The sequence below is a fragment of the Macrotis lagotis genome, chromosome 4 (genome assembly GCF_037893015.1).
Source record: "Macrotis lagotis isolate mMagLag1 chromosome 4, bilby.v1.9.chrom.fasta, whole genome shotgun sequence".
Taxonomy (NCBI): Eukaryota; Metazoa; Chordata; class Mammalia; order Peramelemorphia; family Peramelidae; genus Macrotis; species Macrotis lagotis.
The window spans coordinates 117,372,207-117,393,098 of record NC_133661.1 but is presented as its reverse complement, the minus strand read 5'-3'; the positions used below and the strand labels follow the sequence as shown (position 1 = coordinate 117,393,098).

Here is a 20,892-nt window from a genome sequence, read left to right as displayed (position 1 = left end):
CAGAAGACAGTGAGAAAGTAGGACTACTTAACTCTAATTTTGAATCCATTTTCTCTGCCAAGGGGAAAAAAAAATTGCGTTCACTAACTTTATTTAACAAGTTTATGAGACTGATAGAGCAGGAAAATTCTATAAATGTAAGTTATCTATTTTTTTTAGCAAAACATGCTTAATATTGTTTATGTTGTTTAGCTACCTTTGGAATGAAATGCTATTCTTGTGAAAAAAAGAAATGTGTGCTAGACAAGCATAGTGAGGTATATTTTTGAATAGTTTAAACAGCTAGACCTGAAGAGTTCGAAGCAGTGATACGTAATTTCTTCTGATACATTTTAAATCCTATCCTACATAAAAAACAAATGAGAAATAACACTTGAAAAGTGTCCAACACTATATTTAGAGAAGGAAAGTTCATTAGCGAGAATATTAAATACAGTAAATTGGTTCCAAGGGTACTAAAAAGCTAGATCTAGGATTTTCTTTGTAAGATCATTAGATAACTTAATTCTATGCAAACAAAGACTATTTCCCCCCAAGTTTATCTTGGTCCTGAAACTGTTCCATTTAACTAAAATGCTATTATGTACTTGAGATTATGGCCAAGTTCCTACAGAATAAAGGGTAGTTACTTTAAATTTAAAAAATACATCATTTTAAAATAAATTTATGTTTTCCGTCCAAGAACTCACAGAAATGTCTTTTAGGTCATTCTCTTGTAAGAAATGTAGTGGATCAAAAAAGTTTTGTTTCACATTGATATGAAGAGAATCTTTCACTTCAGCCATCAACTTCATTGATTCACCAAAATCCAACAATGCTTGACCTAGACAATAAAAGAGAAAGGGTCAGCTCAGCAATGAATGTTGTCTGGGTTCCCAAAGAAGGATGACTCATTTCATTTTATACTTTAAAAGGAATTTTAGGCTGTATGAAGCAAATACTGTTCACTCTTAAATTTTGGGCTTTATAGCCCCAAATAAAAAAAAAAGATTCTTCTTATTTGCTGTTATATTTGGTTCCCACAGCACACTGCTGAAGGGAGAGAGAGGTAAACTAAATATAAAACAAATTAAGAGGAGAAAGGAAGTAGGCACATGACTGTACCTGGCAGCAAATTATTAAGTAAAATTAAGGATAGAAAAGAAAACAAAAACAAAATATACAATTTAAATTGCAAGAGACTAAAAAATATTTTATTTATTTATTTATTTTAGTTTTTGCTATGCAATGGGGTTAAGTGGTTTGCCCAAGACCACACAGCTAGGTAATTATTAAGTGTCTGAGGTCGGATTTGAACTCAGGTACTCCTGACTCCAGGCCCTGTGCTCTATATTCACTGGGCCACCTAGATGCCCTAAAAATATTTTAAATGAACAAAATTTATACAGCAAGTACAAGGGAAAATGTAAATAGTATGGAAAACTTTGTTTTCAAATAACTCAAAAATCTGATATCCAAGAAACCTTGTTGAGCTTTCTTTAAAATGATTTCATCCTTCAGTATTTCTCTTTATTTTTTTGACAAGATATTAAGCAAGCAAAGCCATCCTAAAGGTATTCAAGGATGACAACAGAGAAGAGGGAATAGGATAAGACAGGGATAAGGAGTGTGTTTGTGTGTGTGTGTGTGTGTGTGTGTGTGTGTGTGTGTGGGTGTGTGTTGGTCGGGTGGGGGGGAGGCATGGTATAACAAAGAAAAATAGAAAAGATCTGTTTAAAAAACAAAGAGAAAAAAACTACCACTTTTATATTCAAACAGTTCTCAGTCTGATGTGTTCTAAAGAGGTAGGAATTAACAAAATAAACTGGGTAAAGCAATTAGATTGGAACAAGTAAAAAGAATGGAGATCTATACTGTAGGCAATAAAATTGGAAGAACATTTAGGGATCCTCTGATAATAAACATCAAATAAGGCATAAAATAGCCTGCATTTTAGTTTGAACAGAGCTTTTCATAAATCAACTCACTGATTCTCACAGGGTTGTAAGGTGGTGCTATTATTATTCTCATTTTCCACATAAGGAAGCTGTTCCTTGGAGAGGTTAAATAACTTGTCCTGCATCACAAAGCTATTAAGTATCTGAAGTAGAATTCATACTCAGCATTGCTGACTTCAAGCCAGCAGTCTTATCCACTATTCTGCTTAGCTACCTACCTAAAGCAGGTGGACAAATTATATACTCCCCAAAGATTTTTGCCTCTAATGGAAGAGTCAGAAAAAAGTCCAGGCTGAGAAAGTGGAAGGTGAGGTCTTCTATTTCTTTCTGTTTTAAAACTAGTATTGGTTGCATCAAGCAACAACCCACTACAAATTCTCCTATAAGAGACTGATAATCACTCAAAGAAGTCGGGCACATTTTCCATTCACTTAGAAAAGACAGAGAAGATAAAAAATGCCTATCACCAATAGAGAGAATATCACCAAATATCATCATTTGACACAATGCTAGAAATGCAAGCCTATAGGAATAAGACAAGAAAAATAAGGAGGAAATATGAACAAAGAAGAAAAACTGTCACTTTTTGCACATGATATGATAATGTACTTAGAAAGAAGCAAATCCCCAATTGTTAAATGGTCAAAGGATATGAAGAGGCAGTTTTAAGGTGAAGAAATCAAAACTATCTACAGGCATTTGAAATAGTATTCTAAACCATTTTTGATTAAAGAAATACAAATTAAAATGTTTGAGATACCACCATCCATTACGCTGGTTAATATGACAAAAAAAGGAAAATGATAAATGCTAGAGAGGATGTGGGAAAACTGGGTCAGCTTACAGTTGGTGAAGTTGTAAACTAATCCAACTAGTCTGGAGAGTAATTTATAAGTATGCCCAAAGGGTAAACAAACTATGCATAGCTTTTGATTCAGCAATACCACAACTAGGTTAGTATCTCAAAGAAATCCTAAAAAAAAGGAAATAGAATCTACATGGACAAAAATATTTATAAAAGCCCTTTTCAAGTTGGTAAATATTTGAAATTGAAGGGATAGTTAACCACTGGGAAATGACTGAACAAGCTGTGGTATAGGACTGAAATGAAAATCAATGATGAATAGGCTGATTTTTGAAAGACTAGAAAGATTTGTACAAACTGATGAAAAGTTAAATGAGCAGAACCAGGAAATAATGTATACAATATTAGCAACATTGTGTTATGATCAACTATGAATGGCTCAGCTCTTCTCAGTAACACAATGATCCAACACAAGTACAAAGGACTCACAAAGGATATTGCTGTCCACAGCAGCTAAAGAAGATGAAGCATATGTTTTCAATTACTTTATCCTTACTTGTGTTTTTCCCATTTGTTTTTTCTTCCACAATTGAGACTAATATGAAAATATGTTTTACATAACAGAATATATATGATGGTTGTTCTTCATTCTCAGTGAACACCATGTCATCAGGGAGATGATGCTATGACAAATACATGAATTGGATTTGAGGGAGGGAGGCCTGTGCTAAGTCACCAGCCTCACTTTCTCCTCCAGCACTAGCTGGGATTAGTGACAAGCTATAAATCAGGAAGACTGAAGATGGCATTGAACACAAGGCAATCAGGGTTAAGTAACTTGTCCAGGGTAACAGTTATTGAGTGTCAAGTATCTGAAGTCAGATTTGAACTCCCAACTTCCTGACTCCAAGGTCAGTGCTCTACCTATTGTGTCACTTATAAACTATAGCAAACTAGCATTTTTCAGAAGAGAGAAGAGGAGGGAGGAAGGGAAAATTCAAAATCTTGTAAAAATGAATGCTTAAAATTTTCTTGCTATATGATTGGGGAAAAATAAGATAGTATTAAATAAAAAGAAAAAAGAAAACCAAGGTGAATTAAAAGTTAATTGACTTAGTTAACAACTTCGTTAAAGTTACAAGATATTAAAATGCACACTAATCATCAGCATTTTTATTACAAAACAGGAAAAATTCCATTTCAAGTAACTACAAAGTATAGAAAATTAACTGGGACTCTACCTACCAAAATGTACAAAAGAAACTATATGAATGCAATTATAAAAATCTTTAAAGTATTAAACATAGTCTTACCTAAATATTAACTAATTGATTAAATGTCATACCAACAAAGGATAACATAATAGAAGTAAAAAAATAATGAAGAAAATCTTCTGAAAGAACAAAAAGTCAATAAGCTCAAGGGAAATGAAGGGAGTGGAATGGAAAGAAAGTCTAACAATATCATATTGTAATACTATATTCTACAAAGCAGCAATCATCAAAACAATTTGGTACTGGCTAAAAAATTATCCTCAAAGTCTAAAAAACCCAAAGACCCTGTTAATGGCATAAGACTCATTATTTAAAAAGAAAAAAAGAAGTGATGATAGAATTATAAAGCAATCTGGCAGGAAACAGATATAAATCAAAAATCTTATACAAAAAAAATATATATAAGTATATATATATATATATATATATATCAAGATAAGATGTAAATGGATTTAAATTTAGAATTTTTGTAATATAATATTATTTAAATATTACATATAAAATAAATATATCATAAATATATATTAAATAAATATGATAAATGCAACATAACCAAAATTAGAAGGGAAATAGACAATTTGGCAGGAGGGTAGAGGGATAAGTAAGCTTTTATGAGAAGTTTCTCTGATAAAAGCTTCTCTTGTAAATTCAAATTTATAAGAAGAGCCAGCTCTCCAACTGATAAATGGTCAAAGAAGACAGTTCTCAATGGAAAAAAAAACCTAAAGTTTACATTATCATATGAAAAACAATGCTCCAAATACTTTTAATTAAGAAATGCAGATTAAAGCAAATATAAGATTACAGCTTAGAACCAACTGCAAAGCTGGAAGGAAAACGACAACTATTAGAGGGACTATAGGAAAACAGGAACATTCGATCTACCATTAGTAGTGCTTTATAAAGTATAGCCATTATTAAAAGCAATTTGGAACCATGTCTCCAAAGTTACTAATATGTGTGAACTCTTTGACTCAACAATACTATTACTATGCCTATACCCTAATGAGATCAGAGAAAGAATAAGCTTTATACATACAAAAAAATTCACAACAGCTAAGGGTCTATCAATTTAGAAAAGATTTAACAAATAATGGTATAATAATGCAATGAGATGATGACATGCTGTAAGAAATGAAGAGACAGCTTTATAAAAACCTTGGAAGACTTAAATGAACTGATTTACAGAAGTGAGGAGAACTTCTTTATTAGTTATAAGGGTTTTGTTTTTCTTTATGTTTCAGTGGAAGGAATAAAAGGTTGGATAGGAAAAGATGCTTTATAACTTCAAAAGATAAAATTTAATTTTTAAAACTGCATATTTCAGTATGAATTTTGACAAATATTCAATAGATAATATCTAATGATAAGTATAGCATGGTCGAACATTATATATAGATGAGTCCAAAGTTGAGAAGAAAGAAGACTATGTCCAATTGTTCTAAAGAAATTGCAAAATTCTTTCCATGAAAGCAAAGACCCTTATTTTCAATACTAACATTTTACCAGGGCTGCTCTATGGCTTCGAGACCTAGAACATCAAGTATCATGCAGAAAGATGAAGAAGAATTTTATGACTGATATGATAAGACTACAGCATTTAACCACCAAGGAACTCTGGGGAAAAGACATAAGGAATGTCATCAAAGAATGAAAGCAACTGCGGGCAGGACTTGAAATTTGATAGATCTGGGAGCTTTTGGGGGTGAATTAATCAAATGTTTGACCAAATATAACAGGTTAATTTTTAAGTTAAAGTTTTGGTAGAAAGTTCCCCATCCCTGCTTTAGAGGGTGGTATTTCTATAAAAGGCCTTTCCAGATTCCTGCAGGTGTTAATAATCCTTCTTCATCATCCTCTCCATCCCTCCTCAAAAGGCCAAAGTCTCCCACTGTATCCAGGGTCTCCTCCAGTCATTCTAATCTATATTCTGTCCCTGAATCCAGATGGTTCTGGAGGAAAGAGTGAGACTGTTGATTTTGCATAGAGCTTCCTCATTTAAATCTAATTCACTTGCAATTTAATGTATCACCTCCCTGATATCATGATCCTCTTCAAGAACAAACACCAACCTCTCCCCGACCCCACAAAATTAGAATGCAAAATTTAAGCCCCTATCTCTTTTTATCCCCTTCTTTAATATGCACAGCCCTTACCTGTGTCCATATATCCTGAAATAAGGGAAGGTTTATGTAACAGATAATTGCATGACATAATGGACATAAGTGAAGGTACTAGAAACTATATATTTCTATTTATTCAATGTTAGCAAAACTTACTTTTTCTTTAAGATTTAAAAATTAATCTAAAATACAAAATCTCTTAATTTTCTTCCCACGTCTACATGGACAATATATCACATACCCTACTGGAGTCAACTAGTTTGTTTTAGTACAAACCACATTGTCCTACTTCATGATGAGAAGCTCTTTGATCCTTTAGCCTTTCATAGTCATTTTCAGCTAAAATGGATCTTTATCTTCCTCCCCAAGTAAACTTCAGGGAATTGCTTTGCTTTTGTTTTTGAAGCTAAGGTACCCGACACATACCAGAAGATGCTAAAAAATAGTTTGTTGAATTAAAGCCTGAGCAGAGGCAGAGAGGGAGAAGTAGATCTCTGAGTGATCAAGATAGGATGTATACAAGGAAGCTGTGGTTTTCATACTGTAATTCATATCCATAAAATCCACAATTCCTTTTCCCCTCAAATCTTCCCACAACTCCTTAGAACCTTGCTGCCATGAATCAATTTTGTATGTGTATGCTATCTAGCCAAAGGATAATCAAACCTCCCCTCAGAGCAACTGTGTGGGCCTAATGACCTGAAGCCACCATGAAATATATGTGGAGCCAATCCCATCTTGCTCTGACCAGGAAACTACTTAACATCTAGATCTCTTCCCTCAACCACCAGGGCAGGCAGTGATAGACAGAAACAGACTTGCTTAGTAAGGGGTCAAGCTGTTAAATTACTGAATAATTTGAACAAAGTGAATTAAGAACCTAAGCAGTATTAAAAAACTCATTATTTATAGCCCAAACCGGCCCCACATTCTATGCACACTTTTGTAACTGTGTGTTACAAAAAATTTCCCATGCATAGCATTCCTCCTCCCAGTTTTCAATATTATTGAGAGGGAAAGAAGAGTTAATAAATCACATTGACCATCAGACATCAGGAGATTGAGTGAGGGCACCAGTGTCAGTTGAAATATTCAATTTTAATAAAGCTTTATTTCTTTTTTAATATTAAAAATAGAATGTCTGATTTTGACTTTCCACATTTCTAGCACTCTTATGCCTATACCCTTCTTGAGAGACCATGGATTAAGAAATCTGTATGAACATTATTATTGCAGTACATGGTTGAAAATTTTGCCACCCTTAAGTTTTGTGCCATTACTTCTGCTAGCAAGTAAAAAATGGCATAAACATCATTAAAATTCAAGAGATATGAACTGTTCACCATAAAATATGGTATCCTACATACCTTACCTGAATTACCTCATAAACTCTAAAGATAATACATTATGTAGATATACTTTCAAAAATCTATTTTACTGATCTTCAATCTTTCAGAACAATTTGCATCTATTGACTTAAGAGAAATATGACACTATCTCTTCTAGGACAACTTAAACTTACATACATATACTGCATACACTCACCAAACAAAGAGTCTTCTCCAAGTTCTTTCCCAAATTGCAGCACAGAATCTCCTAATATTCCTTCAGGTTGTGGATATGCTGAGGTTACCATCTGCCCTGTGATCTTGGATATGGTAGACTTCATTCCTAGCTTCATTCTGTATGCTTAAAAGTATGGTAATTTGTAATTCTTTAAACTTAAAAGAGCAGAATACATTTCAAAAAGGCAAATACAGTTGCAGCATCACATTGGAAGGCAACTCTATGACTTGGGTATATCAATAAATGAAAAGATGAGCAAAAATTCACCTATGTAAACAAAGGTCTTTCTATTTAACCTTTTTGAATTCAAATTATAAAAATTTGGATTCTTAACTAAGTTAAAGACTAAACAAGTATGTTTATATATGGGCAGAAAATAGGTTTATAAAGTATACCAAATATATTTACAGCTCAAACCAGAACTGCGCTGTGTCTCTCTCTCTCTCTCTCTCTCTCTCTATATATATATATATATATATATATAATATATATATATATTATATATATGATATATGATGCAATATATGTATGTATGCATGTATTCCTCACCTATCCTTAAAAAACAAAAGGAAACAAAATATCTTGAAAATATAGTGTTAGTGCTATAAGTCAATCAAAAGTTTATGACTAAGATCCATGGACAAAAAGTTTTTTTTTCTGTTGACATATTAAAATGAGATGAATTTAACACAATAATACTGCATGATTTAATTTACTCACCAACGTGTAATTTCCTTTTAAAGAAAATTTTTAAACTAAAATTGCAAAATCACTTGAAAAAGAACTATGTTCCATTAAACACCACACACAAGCAACACATAGTCATTCTTTCGCCCTTCTCACCCCTTTCCTCTACACCTCTATGGACCTAAAGACTAACTTGGATAAATCTTGCTTAAATGAAAAATAATTCAATGTTCTTTTTCAACTATATTGTTTAGAAAGTGGTTTTTTTCTCCCTTTTTTTGTTTTCACAAGGCAATGGGGTTAAGTGACTTGCCCAAGGTTATACAGCTAGGTAATAAATGTCTGAGGCTATCTTTGACCTCAGGTACTCCTGACTCCAGGGCTGGTGAACAGTATATATCACTGCACCACCTAACTGCCTCAGAAAAAAAAATTATGCAAAAAAGGAAAAGAAACCACACTGAAAAACGTTTTGCATGATTGTACATGTATAGTCTATATCAAATTTCTTGCCTTCTCAGGGATAGGGAAAGAAAAAGGAGGGAGAGAATTTGAACACAATTTTTTTTTGTTTTTGTTTTGTTTTCTTTGCAAGACAATGGGGTTAAGTGACTTGCCTAAAGTCACATAGCTAGGTAATTATTAAGTATCTGAGTTCACATTTAAACTCAGGTCCTCCTGACTCCAGGGTTGGTGCTCTATTCACTGCACCACCTAGCTGCCCCCAAACACAAAATTTTTTAAAATTGACATTAAAGATAGTTTGCTAGAGGAATTAAAGTAAAAGAAAGAATAGTGTTGAATAAGAAAATTAGAAAAGTTAAGAAGGGTGCAGTATTGCATGGGGAAATTAGAGGAGTTGAGAATAAGTCAAAGAGTGGAGAGATTTGGAGTCTGTTTTGTATTGATAGAGTAAATTTGGGGTTTGAAAGTAAAGCATTCTGGAATTCTGAAAAGGCAATTTCAGAGAGGGTCTTAATTCCACTGAACTAGAAAAGATTAAGGAATATTTGTTAAGCAATGTCCTTTGATAATTGCTACATGTCTTCTTTCTCCAACTAAAATGAGATTACAAAATAGGTTTCATAAAATGTATGTTAATTGATTGATAGGGAAAGGATTGCTTCCTTATTTTGGTTTTAACAGTCATGCTAAAAGATTAGTAATTTAGAAAACTTAAAAGAAATTGGTTTGGCTTTTGGGGTAACTCAAAAGAAACAAAGAAACATCAATGGGAACTTGGGAATGTCATCATGAATTTTTTTTTTAATATAAGCCAATGAAAAACAATAGATTTTTGTGCAAAATGCTGCTTAGCTATTGTCACTAATCAGCATAAATAAAAATTGATTGGGTTGAAAATATTGAAATGGTAATAAATTAGATGATCTAATCATTCCATACACACACACACACACACACACAAAGGAGCTAATAAATATTTACATCTATCTCCCAGAATTGTTGGGAGAAACACATAGTTGTGAATTGCTTAACACAGTGTCTAACATGTATAAAGATGACACTGTAGTATACAGACCTTGTAGAAATATAGTTAAACAAAATACTATCCCTTTTCCATGCTTTTTCCTTTTTCTAATTGGCAATGGAATATTAATAAATTAAGAAATTATAAACATTTTAAAGTATTACTTTAAAGGTTTAAGTAACTTTCAAGACATGAGAAAAGCCAGGCATGAGGTAGGTATTACATAAACTACTCTGATTAGTATGAACATGCCAGAGGCAATAAGATAAATGATTTTCTATGAATTGATAAGTATTTAAATTATTATTGCCCAATTGGTGATGTTTTAAATACAGGAAGGCTAAGAGAAGCTGTTGAAGCAAATTTCTTTCTTTTTGCAATGTGAATAGTGTTACATTATAAATATATCTGTCATATGACTATTAGACTATATTCTTTAAAAAACTAGAAATAATAATAATAATAGGAAATAATACTGTTGGAAGAAAAGCATGGTAAAAATTCTCTTAGGATATTTTTGTCTGTGAGGTTTCTTGATATAAGCCCTACTGACAAGGTTTTGGTGAAACTCAGCAGGCACTGCCTAAGTCACTAGGTCCTCTCCCATTCAAAGTGGAGAAATGAAGCTTTTGAACAGTAAATGGGTGTCATATGAGATCATTTGGAAATTCATGTAATTATATTTTTGATGTCATTATTTTGAACCAACTATTCATTGCATAAGAACTTGTGGTGAAGAAGTGGAAACAACAATTTAAGGCTAAGCAGGTCTCTTAGGTCTGAGCAACTAAAGAAGGTAAACCACTTCTCAGAATTTCTATCACCAAGTATACTTTTTTACTTCATAAGGGGAAGTGGGGTAGGGTCATTATGGTACACAAGGCAACTGATATGCCAGGAGCTTACTTTTTTTTTAGGCTTTTTTTTTTTGCAAAGCAAATAGGGTTAAGTGGCTTGCTCAAGGCCACACAGCTAGGTAATTACTAAGTGTCTGAGATCGGATTTGAACCCAGGTCCTCCTGACTCCAGAACCAGTGCTTTATCCATTGTACCACCTAGCCACCCGTGGCAACTGATATGAAAGCCACTTGTCCAACTTGTGTGGTTTTTAGTCAGCTTGCCTTTCAAGTACCATCCAGTGGTGGCCTTCTGCTAGCTTGTACCTATCTTTGAACATTAACCCCCCCCCCAAAAAAAAAAAAAGATTATTATTGTTCCCAAATCAATCCTTGAAATTGTAGCCAGGTATGAACTACTTGTCTTCATGGACTCTGCTGGGGGAATCTTATCTCATTCTCAATCTACTTGTATTCTAGAAATGGCCTGATGTTCTCCCTTTGACTTAATTTACAGACCAAATTGGGGAGAATGATAATTATGAATGGATGAAGTTTGATAAAAAGGAATGGTAGCTGTGAATAGAAGAAATTTGATGAAATTTATGAATAGTTAAAAAATTCAAGATTTTGAGGCTAAGATAATGAGAAAAATAACAATTATCTAAGCCTAAGCTATAATTAGTGAAATTTTCCTGTTTTAAGAAGTTTCTTGGGACTGCTGCTCTTCTAAGTTTTGATCCAGGTATAAATGCCTGATCCTTGATAAGCTTGCTGATTCATCCTTAAAGGAAAACACCATGTGCTCCTACAGTATGAGGACTATGACAAATGAATGTCTGTGCCTGTCTCTGCCTGGGAAAATTGAAAGAACAGCCTTGTGAAGATGAAGGAAGGATTCTCTTGATCTGTCTTCATTTTGGTAAATAAGAACTTTTCCCACCTGGTTAATTCTGAATCTATGACATTCAGTCATACAACTGGCTGACTATGACATATTACCTAAAATCAACAGAGTTAATGCCACTATGTGCATTTCTCTTCACATACCAAATTTCAATGATAAGGGCAAGTATAAAAAAACCAGATGAATGATAGAATATCCAGTGTTACCAAAATGGGAAAGGCCAATTTTATTTGGGTTTATTTTTACCACCTGGATATTGAGCATGACTTGACAGGTAAGCCATGTTTTATTACAAATAACTTATTCAATCTGCACTATCTTGAAATTAACCATTCAATGTATTCATATATCCCAGTCCAGAATTTTTTCTGACTATTCCAATTATTTTGACAACTTCTATATGAATTCAGTTGTATATCAGGGATAATGATTATTTTTTTTAAAAAGTGTTCTGTTAATAGTTCCCTAGCAAAATCTCATCCTCCCTGGGGAGGGATGAACAGCTAAAGGAAAATAGCTAGAGTGATAATTTTTTAGTTCTTTTTTGGAATCTGTCAACCTAAAAATGTAAATTCCTGGTCTAATGATGTTCATATTAGTGTTTAAAGGTTTGAGCTAGATATCACCACCTAACTAAATTACTGTCATAGCCAACTAGAATTGTATTAAGATCTATTTTGTCAGATATTTTTAACAGAGAAGTAGATCTACTCAAGTGACCTGAATTAGAGAAGCAAACCCGTACTCTGAAGCTCTACTAATTCCAGTATTTATGAGAGGAGAGATCTCCAGAGTACCACAGGACTTCATCAGAGAATATTTCAAAGACTGGACAACTGTATGAGATGAGATGAGTAAGAAAGACTCTTTTTTTAAAAAAATTTGTTTATTTAAATCAAGGGGGTTGAGTGACTTGCCCAAGGTCACATATCTAGGCAATTATTAATGGTCTGAGACCAAATTTGAACTCAGGTCCTCCTGACTCCAGGGCTTAATGCTCTATTCACTGTGCCACCTAGCTGCCCTAAGCAAGACACTTTAATCATCATCATCATCATCATCATCACTCTACAAATGGTTCCTAATCCACCTGTTCCTAAACCTGCAAAGACTGAAATCTCAAATCTTCTTCTTCAATCTCCTACTCAGAGGGGTTTGTTACCCCTCTGACAGCAATGACTGATAATTCCTTTCTTCATGGAAACTCAAACTATTCCTTATTCCCTCCACTCCCTATCATACAATCAACTAGATTCATTTGCTTTTTGTTTGTTTGTTTGTTTGCTTTTTATGCAGGGAAGTTGCCTCTCATCATCATATTAGTGTAGCTGTTTGTCAGAATTGCTTGAATTGTTTTCTTAAACTCAAAGGATTTCCAGAACCTGTATGTAGGGTACATAAGGCCTGTGCTTCTGCATTTGAACAAAAGACCTATAATCCCCAGATTTACATAGCTGTTAGGGCATGTTTTACTAGGAGGTATCTATCCTTCATGGATCTTGGTCAGTAAGAGAGTTACCTCAGATACATTGTATATTTAATATATTGTGAGTTAATTTTTAATCAAATAGAACATGATCAGTGTGTTTTAAGTTGTACCCATTTTCCCTCTTTTCTAATGCCACCTTGACACCCCAGTAAGGGGATTGCCCTCTTCTGGTTTTGCATTATCCATGGAGGACTACCCTTGACGCATTTAGATTATAATGATCCAAAGAAAGTCTGGATTCTTTCTTAGTATCAAATGGGAAAATGTGGGAAATAATTCAAAGGCATCTCACTTGACCAAAAGTGATGTATATTTAAAAAAAAAACTCATCTATAGAGCACAGGTGAGAGACAGGAATTAAAGGGGAACAAGGAATTAAAGGGGAACAAAAGGTTTCTAGCAAGGAAAAAGAGATCACATCACTAAATTATATATATATATATATATATATATATATATATATATATATATATATATATATATATACTAAATTTAAGTAAATTAGTTTAATTTAATCTAAGGCAAGAAAAAAAATCTCAGGTCTTTATTTAACTGGTTTACTCTTAATTTAGACCATATTCTAAAGAAAATCAGTTACTTTGACTTCCCAAGCATCAAATCCCTGAAGTTTCAGTTGTGAGTATAAACTTCTTGGCATGTGAACCTTTATCATATCAAACTCACCCCTTTGGCACAAGACTTCAACAAATGCAGCTCATCCACAGGAAACAAGACTAAAAGAACTGTTTATCCTCTCAATAAAAATACCTTTGCTTCAGTGTGTTGTAACACTCTACTTGGCAGAGAAGCCAAAGAATCCCTATTGAAATGAGGATACAAAATTCAATTTGGCACTTTCCAAGATTCTCATCTGATTAGCATATTCTCTGAAATTACTCTTCACAAATTTTTTTTAACAAATGCTTGGAACAACAATTGCTCTGTTCAGGAAAAAAAGTCAAAGAAAGGCACAATAAGTACATTGGAAAGTACTCAATTTGGAGTCCAAAGACCTGGGTACAAACCCTAGCCCTCTCGTTTGTTATCAATGTGACCTTTGGCAAAATTTCAGGCTTCTTATCCATAGCATGACAGGAGTGAACTATGTGACCTCTAAAGTTTCTTCCAACTTTCAATCTATAATGTACTCATGGTGGAATGATTTTTAAAAAAAAGCCCAGAATATTATTTGATGTTAGATGAAATGTTTAAAGATGTCAAGACATCTCCTAACTTTACCTGGATTTGGCTGAAGATATTCAGTGCATTTTGCAAGAAGATCTACAATTGCTTTACTGGTTATATCTACTTTCTGAAAGAGAAATTTTAAATTACATAACATCAAATACATATACAATACACACAACATCAGACTTTAGAAGTATTATTCAGTGATAAAATGTTGGCGTAAAAAGCATTGTGTTTTAGTTAAACCAAAGATTCTTCCTGTGATTAGGAAGAGCCACTGTCTTTACCATTTGCAGCCTTGTAGTTATCTCAGGACTTCTGGAGATGATTTTTTTAATTTATGTTTTTAGAATCTTTTTGGGTCAAAGTCCCTGTTTCCCAGAAATCTGGGTCCCTATCTTAAAACCAAGTCTGAGAAGTTTTGAGCTTAACCTTTTGTAATTTCCCAAATGGAAATACAGTAAAACTCAACAGATTAGGAACTGGAGTTCTCATTTAACTTTCATTTATCAGTCATTCAACCAACAATCCAAAAACTTAGTATAAGCATGGTATAATACTTAAGGAAAGGATTACAAAGACTACAACAACAACAAAAAAGCACTGCTGCAATTCATTTGCTAGTTGAACTTGGGTCTCTGCAATATAAGATGGTAAGTATAATGATCCACATGATGGGAGCACTATATTTCATTATTTAGAATGGAACAATAACAAGAATTGAGTTAATTTATGCTGAACTCAGCAAAAAAAATCAAAAGATACAAACTACTATGTGAAAGCTCTAATATTTCTTTAGTGGTGACATTTCTGAGATTGCTTCCCATAATCTCTATGGTGTAGCACTGAGATGTAAACAGAATTTTCAGCCCAGGTATTTACTGTTGTATATGCAAAATCTAAAGAATGAAATTAGCAAAAAAAAAAAAAAAATCAAGTTCCGCTGTCTTCTCTCTCTCTCTCTCTCTCTCTCTCTCTCTCTCTCTCTCTCTCTCTCTCTCTCTCTCTCTCTCTCTCTCTGTCTCATCCATCCTCCAAAGAATTATTTCTAAATCACAGATCTGACCATGTCATTCTCTTCTTCTAAAAGCTCTAACCATCTCCTATTGTCCTAATTTAAACACACATCCTCATGCTGTTAACATTACACAGTGCACACAGTGTGGTTCAGTCAAAGTAACCTTCTTGTTCCATCTCAAAAATAACATCTCCTACAATCTCATATTTCTGTTTTTGTACATCTCCTACTCATCTCAAATGGCAATTTTAATAAAAAGATTTTCCCAACTTTTCCAATTTCTGGTTGACTCTCTTCCCACAAAATTTAAAATAGCATTTATTTTAGAATGTATATACATATACCAATAAATGTACACAAATACACACACAAAGACTTGTTGATTAAAAATTAGGAACAGTCTTATACTGTATGGTATAAATTAAGAAGTATCAAAAAGCTGAGCTTACAAATATTCAGCAGGGTCACTAATTTGAATTAATCATCTGAGTCAGTCAAGTGTTTTAAATTAAAACAGGGACAACCCCTTTACAAATAAAAAATATGTAAACTCTAATGATGTTAAAAAAAACATGTCTGTGCAACATATGATAAGGAAAATCTCCATGTAGTCCTACCATTTAAAAATAATTCCAAATTGTAGGTATTTGAGGGATATTATTTTATAATATTTAATTCACTCAGGTACAAAAGACTAATTTCCACACAGACAGGAGTAAATAACTGAGTTAAAAACTCAAGGAATTTTGCTAGGAGTCAATATTAAACTAAAAAAGAGCATTGCACTTGGAGAAACAAGACACGGGTCCTAAAATTATCTCAGACACTAACAAAATGACTCTAGGAAAGTTACCTTGAATCTCTCTGCCTCATTCATAAATGGGACTCACTAAAAATACATGCCTTTCCTTTGACTTTGTCTTAATTAAAACCAGGCTTCCATATCACTTCCCACTCACTTCCAAGTCAGGCTGAGGTCTTCTCTTTTCCAATTCATAGGAGTCTGTTCTGGCTCCACTGGCTGTATTAGGTAAATTCTCTGAGGGTAGGTACCATCTTGTTTCCTTGTGTTTCTGTTCCTAATATTTAGGACAGTGTCTGGCACAAAGCAAATGTTGACTAAATTATATTTCTTTCATTCATTCATTCATTCATTCATTTTCAGTGTTGTACAGAGAATAGAATAAAATATGGAACATGAAAGCAATTTGTTCAAAAATAGAAAATATTAAGTACATTGGGAGGAGGGGAAACAAAATAGTAGGGAGGGACTCACTTGAGCTCTCTCAAATTCCCCTTCAAAAAAACTTTAAAGTAATATTTCAAATCAGATTCTGGAGTGGCAGAACCAGTAAAAGGTCAGGGCCCAAGACAACTTAGCAGGTCAGCAGGAAAGGTATTTCTTACCAGGGTGATGGCTCAGGTCCAAATATGAACAGGCAGTTTTCGATGAAATTAAAGCTATGTATAATCACATGAAAAATGCTCTAAATCATTAATAATTAGAAAAAATGAGAATTAAAACAACTCTGAACTACCACCTCACATTATAAAAAAATGATCACTGTGAAGAGGGTGTGAATACTGGGACACAAATATAATGTTGGTGGAGCTGTGAACTGATTCAATCATTCTGCAGAACAATTTGGAATTATGACTAAAGAGCGATAAAACTTTATGTACACCCTTTGATCCATCAATAATACTACTTGGTCTATATTCTAAAGAGATCATAAAAATTGGAAAAGACTCAAATATACAAAATTATTTATAGTAGTTCTTTTTGCTTTGGTAAAGAATTGGAAAATTATAGGATACCTATCAATTCAGGAATGGCTGAGCAAGTTATGGTATATGAATGCTATAGAATATTACTATTATGTAAGAAATCATGAGCAATTGATTTTTAGAAAAGCCTGGATAGACTTGCATAAACTGATGCTGAGTGAAGTGAGTCAAATCAGAAAAATATTGTACATATTAGCAGCAAGATTATGAGATAATCAACTATGATGGATGCAGCTCCTCTCAAAGTTCAGTGATCAAGGACACTCCTTAGAGGCAGCTGGGTGGCACATTGGAGAGAATACTGACCCTTAAGCCAGAAGGATCTGAGTTCAAATCCAGCCTCAGACACTTGCCACTTAGTAGCTCTTTGACATTGGGAAAATCACTTAACCCTGACTACCTTGCATCTAGGACCATCTCCAGTCATCCTGACTTATATCTGGCCACTGGATGCAAGTGGCTCTAGAGAAGAAAGGGAGGATGGTTACGTGGCACAACACCCCACTCACTCAAATCCAATTCATGTGCTTGTCATGACATCACCTCCCCCAGTGTCATGGTCTTCTTCGAAAAAGGACAAACATCGTTATGGAAAATACCAATCACACCCAGAGAAAAAACTATGGAATCTAAATGCAGAATAGAACCTATGTTCACTTTTTAAAATTTCTTTTGTGTTTTTTCTTTCTTCTTCATTTTCCCCCTCTTAATTCTAATTCCTTTTTCACAACATAACTAAAATGAATATGTTAAACATGACTACATATATACAATCTATATCAGATTGTTTGCTGCCTTGAGGAAGGTGGAGAGAAAGGAGGGTGGTAGAAAGTTGTAGAACTCAAAAATTTACAAAAGGATAAATGTTGAAAATTACCTTTGCATGTAATTGGGAGAAAAATTAATTTATAAAAAAGGGGGAAGTATAGGAATGAAGCTTTACTTAAAATTTTAGGTATTATCTATCTAAAACGATCAGTAAGCAATATCTATAATGGATATAAGCCAGGAGCTATGCAAATAAGAAGGATTGTGGACAAAGGGCATATAGGTGGACCTATACTTCAAAAGTTACTAAACTTGACTCAGTGTTACTAAACATCAAAATAGAAAGAAAGGTTCAATATGTACACAAATAAAGTTATCAACTCTTCCATGGTAGGTAATGACTTAGAAATTAATGGGGTGCCCTTAAGTTGGGGAATGGGTAAACAAATTATGAATGTAATGGAATACTATTGTGCCATAAGAAATGATAAAGGTGATTATTTCAAAGAAACCTGGAACAACTTGTAGGAATTGATGCAGTGAATTGAGCAGAAACAAAACATTTCATACTGAAACATAATTATAAAAATGTAAAGACAAAATACTGAACAACTCTTATCAATGCAATGATCAAACATGATCCCAGAGATCGTATGATGGAGAGCACCTATCACTCTATCATATCTGACTGCCTAAATATGATAAATAAGACAAATTTTTGGATAAAGTCAATATATGAAATTGATCTTTTTGATCATCTTTAAAGTTAAAAGAGTATTGTTTTTCTTTCTTCTCTTTTTTCCCCAAGGGAGAGGGGAAGGTAGGAGGGAGAAAAACAAATGTCTGAGAATTGAAAAAATTTAACTTTAAAATTGTAAAGAATATTATTTACAGATCAAACATAATTGGGAAAATTACTTTTAGTCCTACTCAAATACCTTTATTCACCTGGTGGTAGCAACTCAAAGAAGGAATAGCACATATAAGGAACTAACCAGTCTCCAGAAAGAAGGTTTGGTTTTAAAATTCAACAATATTAAAAAAGATAACAAAAGACACTATCTTTTCTTGCTTTTTTCCCTTTATTTTCCTCTCTCCTCATTATTGTATTTAAATGTTTAGCTTTCAAAGGCCTATTTCCATTTCACTTCAACAATTGCAAGTAAAATTATCATCTTGGAAAAACGCTGCCCTCCAACCCCCAGTTTAAGCAATCTGGTGAAGCCTTTTGCACACCTATTCCAAATAATGTTTATTGATTTAAATGAAAGAAAGATAAAGCTTCAATTAGAAGCTAATTACAAGTTCAAGGGTCTCAGATGCCATAGACCCTAAGTTAAAAATCTTTGATCTATTGAGATTGGACTCAGAATGAAAAGTACCAAAATACTACCTGGATCTAGCCTCTTTCCTTCTCCACCCCCATTAAGCTAAACAGAGATTCCATCATGTACTCTTAATGTTTCATAATAATTTTGGAAGCCAGGAAAGACAGGGAGAAGGAAGTGTTTTATCTTGTATTCATAATACTACCTTATAAAGTGTTTTGTGATTTTCCTGGTACTTTCATACCTTAACTCAGCTGATTCCCTACCTTGTAAAATAGATAAGGTATACATTATCATTCTCAATTTATACATGAGCTAGAATCTAAACTTAAGGAGTCAAAGTGATCTACCTAGTAGAAGAGGCAGAGAGAGAGTCTGTCTCCTGACTTCTCAATCAACATGGCACAAATCTCAGAATGTAAAGCCAACTCCTACTGTTCAATTAAGGAGAAACTATTTTCCACAAATAAAATAACTTTTCATATACCTAAAACAATAACTTGAAATCTCTTAGTCTTTAACTCCAAAATGTATAATCTCTGTCATTTTAACCTATCCAAATAGATTCTATTTCTCTATATGATGCTCTTAGGATCTTAGGATCATAGAAGGGAACTCAGAGGCTGGAGTCCAACTCCCTATTTTACAGAGAAGGAAACTGAGGCAGAGAGGCTAAGGGACTTTTTCTGAGCCATACATGTAATATTCGAGGCAGGACTGACTGAAATTCATTTCTCCCCTGCTCAAAGTGCAGCCCTTTCCCCCAACATTTCACCTGGGTTCATTTTAAACATTTTCATAGCTCTAGCACAAATCACCTTTACATTATCCAAACTTCTAGTACACCATAAAAACCCCATGCTTCAAGGCTCAGTATTTTGAAGAGATAAAATCTATCTGAGTTTTGTAGTCTATGTTCTGGCTCATACATATACCTTTGAATTCTCATTTGCCTTAGTGATAGGAGACAGTTTTAATAATTAATAATAAATAAAATCTCTTGACTGATAAGGTCGATGTCAGTCTTAACTAATTTGCACATGGAAATTTTTTCTCACCCTTTGCATTTCTAGGAATTCTTCATCTAATTTTGTTCTTTCTACTCGATTGATTTTTTCATAAAAGAACTGCAAAAACAAACAGAAAATAATTACGTTATATAGCATGTCATAACATTTTAATAGGTAGTTTTAGAAAACAACTTGTATTTTCAGTTTTTTCAATAAAAACCTACAGTTTTCAGTAATTAGAAGACAGAAAGATTCAGTTCAGTAAAATAACTCACAATCTTTAAAGAATGAAAAAGGAAGAAAGAAATAAGAATAGACATTTATATGGTACCTATTATGTTTTAGACTCTGGGTTAACATATTTCACAAATATAATCTCATTTGATCTCCCCATCAATCCTGAGAGATGGGTGCTTATATCATCTCCATTTTACAGTTGAGGTAAACCTAATCAAACAGGGAGCAAGTGACTTGCCTGAAGTCACATAGCTAGCATAAGAGGCTGGATTTGAACTCAATTCAAGCATAGTAATCAATCAACTGTACCAGTTGTGTCTCTATAATTTTTTGGGATTAGAGGGGCCATTCATAAATACACTTAGACCCACATAAAGTTGACTACTAAAGTTAGTGAGCCTGGTCTAAGTGTTTCAACAGCTAGGTTCTTTTCTCTGAAGTA

General features: G+C 33.5%; 1 protein-coding gene across 9 annotated transcripts in view; it reads right to left on the bottom strand.

Annotated features, from left to right (window-relative positions):
• Positions 1 to 20,892, bottom strand: part of SH3GL3 (SH3 domain containing GRB2 like 3, endophilin A3) — a 161,613-nt gene that overhangs the window by 22,980 nt on the left and 117,741 nt on the right. For 7 of the 9 annotated variants that reach the window (XM_074233976.1, XM_074233978.1, XM_074233980.1 and 4 more), the window contains 4 exons: positions 20,262 to 20,330; positions 14,353 to 14,425; positions 7,685 to 7,828; positions 690 to 823 (listed from right to left, as the gene is read on the bottom strand). In XM_074233976.1, the coding sequence (XP_074090077.1) occupies positions 690 to 823; positions 7,685 to 7,828; positions 14,353 to 14,425; positions 20,262 to 20,330 (420 nt within the window). Of the gene's footprint in view, positions 1 to 689; positions 824 to 7,684; positions 7,829 to 14,352; positions 14,426 to 16,278; positions 16,379 to 20,261; positions 20,331 to 20,892 lie in introns of those variants that run through there. The other 2 variants (XM_074233983.1, XM_074233981.1) reach the window with 2 other exon arrangements.